Source organism: Pinus tabuliformis, chromosome 8, assembly GCF_031772625.1.
Source record: "Pinus tabuliformis cultivar Carrire ecotype Pingquan chromosome 8, CPIR1, whole genome shotgun sequence".
Classification (NCBI taxonomy): Eukaryota; Viridiplantae; Streptophyta; class Pinopsida; order Pinales; family Pinaceae; genus Pinus; species Pinus tabuliformis.
The window spans coordinates 1,854,248,577-1,854,253,003 of NC_142294.1; the positions used below are offsets into that span (position 1 = coordinate 1,854,248,577).

Sequence of the window (4,427 nt, forward strand, 5' to 3'; positions counted from 1 at the left end):
CTAAAGGTGGAAAAATAATTGAAGTGCTACAAGGAAGGTTTATAGCTTCAATCTGATGACATGCTGATGGCATTGGATGATTAAAAGAATGCACCAGTTGCCCTCTGCATACATTTTTTCCACGACCAGCCAAAATAATAAAAATCACTAAAATGCCATTTTTGGAGCTTTATAAATCTTGGATGAGTGCACCATGTTAGAGGCCCCATCCCTACATTATTTGGATTTCCCTTGGAGCATATGGATGTGTCCCGCGTGGCTTTTTCTAGGCCCACTCAGCCTTGTGATAAAAAGTCCTGTTTTAAACCAGAAATCAGTTTTTCCCATGTTAAGCCTTATTGTTGTACAGCCTTGGGCCCTAAAAAATATATTGCCCTTGTCAGTGGGGTTGCATTGTCACATGGGAAAAAAGACTTATTCTTCACTTAAAAATGCAGTAACACATAATTGTGTTCTCTCTTAACAGAAAATTTTAATTCAACAATACATACACTATGTCTATCGATCTTCAGGTCCGATTGAACTAATTAAAGTACAAGTTGAAAACAATGTGAAGGATGAAGTACATAAGAATCTACTGGGCTGTTACTAAGAGTTGCTTTCTAAGTAAAGTCTGCTTTCCTTCAAGGAAACAATTCTTCAAAATTAAACAAGTTATTTTTCCAACCAGCCAAAGTAATTTTAGTATAAGTTCAGTGTAAACAAAGTAGGTCATACCAGTATCAATGAAGTGATAGTAAAATCAGAATAAGAATGTTAAGCACAATCTATGTCTATCGATCTTCAGGTCCGATTGAACTAATTAAAGTACAAGTTGGAAACAATGTGGAAAGATGAAATACATAAGAATCTACTGGGCTGTTACTAAGAGTTGCCTTCCAAGTAAAGTCTGCTTTCCATGAAGGAAACAAGGCTTCAAAATTAAACAAGTTACTTTTCCAACCAGCCAAAGTCATTTTAGTATAAGTTCAGTGTAAATAAAGTAGGTCATGCCAGTATCAATGAAGTAATAGTAAAATCAGAATGAGAACCTGTTAATATTTAATGTCCGATTTAAACCTCTTCAACATCCCCATTAGTTGAAGAAAACACATTAAAACTGATAGAACTACAACAGCCTATGGCGTTTTACTAATAGGCTTCTCTCTAACTAATGAGAAACAAAACCAGGACATATAACCGTCCAACAATATAGCTAGAAATTTACTTCTTCTTCTCAGTGGTACCAGCAGCCCTGAAAAATAAACCAATCAAGAGTGAATTTTTTTAAATAAATAAAATTAGATTGCCACTAAAATGTCATATCTACATATGCATGTCAAAATAAGAAATATTTTAAACCATCTTAGCAAATATCCAATAAGAAAGTCCTAAAGTAAAGATAGCAGAAATAATGCTATCTCAAAATTATCTAATTCAACAAGCTGTCTGCGTTGATAGAGTTGTCTACAACTATCCACTTCAACAGAATGCAAATATATAAGAGGATATTGTGGCCAGCAAAACTCCGAATATACAAAAATGAATCTTCTATTGCTAGTTTTCTTCATGCTTACCTCATCTAATACCAGGTGAGGAACAAAACCCAGCACTTGCCTCCCGATGACAGGCTACTCTACCACTAAGCACGTGCACCTTTAATGATATGCATCCTTAAGGAGATTAATCAGAAGCTGTAAATTGATATTTCACGCCCCCCACTCGAGCCACATTGTGGCTCAAGCATCCTAGCATAATAGCAGGGCTCACCCTTGGACTTGCAAGCCGTATCCAACCCAACGAGAAAATCAAACCAAGTCAAATGCGAACAACAAAAAGCCATTGTGTCAAATTTGCAAGTTTGACTATCAAGCGTAACTTATGTTGGACTTGCATGTATGTTCGACTTAACAAGTTTGACTCGCAACCGTAATTTACTTGCATGTATGTTGGACTTGCTGCGCATTTCAACAAAGCCTTTGGCACCTTTGATGGTAGTCCCCGTTTGGGTATGACCTGAAATGGTGAAAATTGACATCTTCATCACCACCCTTCATGCCACATTTTGGCTCGGGTATCCTACCAAAGCAGCAGAACTCACCTTAGACTTGCAAGTCGTATCCAACCCAATCGGAAAATCAGAAAACTAGAAAGGCTAGGACTTACCCTTTGACGGCAGATCATTCACATACTGAGCTAAATGCACTTTTATGGCAGAAACCCACAGATTTATCAACTGTAGGTAAATTGAACAAAATGTTTCTGACTCGAACAACAGGAAATGGGATCAGTTTCAACTGATTACAGGCCTTGGGACCAAGGGCATAAACTTTAAAGCAAATGCGTGGGAACAACGAATAAATCTAAATTGAGTTCTCAAGAATAATATTGTTGCAAAAATCCCCAGTTTCTGCCTACTTTTAGAGCCAATCGGAAGAGGCTCCTCTTTTAAGCCTAGATGACTTGGAGCATTTTGAGTCAAGCAAGCAAAGGAAGGGGAGGAATCAGTTCTAGTTCACAATCTGAAGAGTCTTAGTTACTACTTTTTTACTGATTAGTATGCAGCATTTTGCAAACTTTTAGAAGCAGATTCTTCTGGTTCTATAAGAGTCGGGACTCAATACTTTGGATCATGTTTGGATTCATAAAATATATATGAGATACTCAATCATGATATTTTGAACATCTATAACATATATGAGATACTTATTCATTCATGTTATTTTGAGCATGTCTTGATGTTATGCATTGTCTGGGAATGGCTTTATTGGATATAATGAAAAATGTAATGTTATTTTTTTCTTCAATATATTTGCATATCTTTATTTATTGAATTTACCATTTTTTTCGCAATCCGAATTAAAACTCCTCTCTTCTTTTATCGTCGATTATGAGTCTGGTAACATTGCTAAAACTATAAAATAAACGTGTGGGGAAAAATGAATAAATCTAAAATGAGTTCTCAAGAATGATATTGTTGCAAAAATCTCCGATTTCTACCTACTTTTAGAATTTCAACTAGCCAAGTTTCCGATATTTTCAGGCCCGAGTTTATGCCTTACCTAAAATTAATCATTTATTCCCCGATTTTCCCATTTTACCCAAATTCATGACCCTCGTCCATGTGTTTTTTGACACACAGACTTCCAAAATTCAGAATCAAATTGCCAAGGAGAAAAAGAACAATGTCAGCCCACTATAGGATTCAAGAGCATGATTAGGCTTGACTGAGGCCATAACCAACAAGCTAACGGGTACCCCATTATAATAATCTCAGACATCTGACCTATGGTAAGCAATGAATCTACAAAAGCTATCACATCGTGGATTACCATTGGTTTATTCCATTGTTTTATAAGAAAAGAAAAACTTTCCTCGAGAATTAAGGGCTATAGAAAAGGCAGGGGAACATACCGGCCGGCATAGTGTTTTCTGCAACTAATTAACGAGTATAGGTAACATGCCAACATAAACCCTAAAAACCCTAAATACGGCGTCTTATTTCATGTAGCTTGAATTAATCTAAGAATAAGATTATCTTAGTAAACCACGGTTTCATAGACATCATGATTGCAACGTTAAAAGCCAAAATGCCCTTTAATGAGATTCGAACTCTTCCCAAAACAGTAAGATCCATGGTTTATACCGACCGACAAAGTTATATTTAAAAGCCCTAACCATCAACGAAAAGAGCAACAAGGTATAGCAATACCTCATCTTTCTGAGGACATTGGACATCTCCTCTCGCTTCTTCTTGGCCCTCTTGTGGGTTCCCAGCTTCTTCTTTGCAACTTTAAGAGCGCGTTTATCCTTCCCTACCTTTAGCAGCTCAGTGATCCGCTTCTCGTAAGGGGCAAAACCTGCTACTTCCCTTATCAACTTCCTCACGAAGTCCGTCCGTTTGCTCCTCTTCTGCATAAATTGAAGACAACAAAATCTTAAAACATTATAATAACCCAGATTAGAGAAACCCGGACGTCCATTACAGAGAGAAGAAAACATCATTGTAGCTCCTGAAAACTCCTTACCCCTTTGTTGGCGGAAGGGCGAGGAGCGAGCTCGCGCTTAGTGACTACATGCCCTCTGTTAAGGCCTACAAAAATCCCTGATTTCGGCTGCGCAGGCGCCATGGTTGAACCCTTGTCTTCCTATGATGAGAGGAACTAACAGCCATTTTATATCAAAAAAATAATGTATCAGAACCCGTCCAAACCCTAAAACCCTAATCGTATTAAATGTCGTTTAATTTCGATATCCGGAGATTGCATTATTTATATATATATATGGTAACAAATAAGTTATGGTATTTGTTTGTAGATGGTATTGTAATGAAGATTTATAAGTAAAAATTTATATGGTAAAGTTGAGTATGTGATATAATAAGTTATGGTATTTTTTCATGGTATTGTTAATTTGAATTTCCGTGGTTAAAAATCTTGTTACATGTT

The 4,427-nt window shown here is 36.7% G+C and overlaps 1 protein-coding gene across 1 annotated transcript; it reads right to left on the reverse strand.

The window, feature by feature from the left end:
* Positions 1-1,013: 1,013 nt before the first annotated feature.
* LOC149243673 (large ribosomal subunit protein eL36y-like) lies at positions 1,014-4,166 on the reverse strand. Its single transcript, XM_089374597.1, has 3 exons — positions 4,008-4,166; positions 3,692-3,891; positions 1,014-1,234 (listed from the first exon to the last, which is right to left on the reverse strand). The coding sequence occupies exons 1-3, from the start codon at positions 4,107-4,109 to the stop codon at positions 1,204-1,206; spliced, it is 333 nt and encodes a 110-aa protein (XP_089230723.1). The 5' UTR covers positions 4,110-4,166; the 3' UTR covers positions 1,014-1,203.
* Positions 4,167-4,427: the final 261 nt, after the last annotated feature.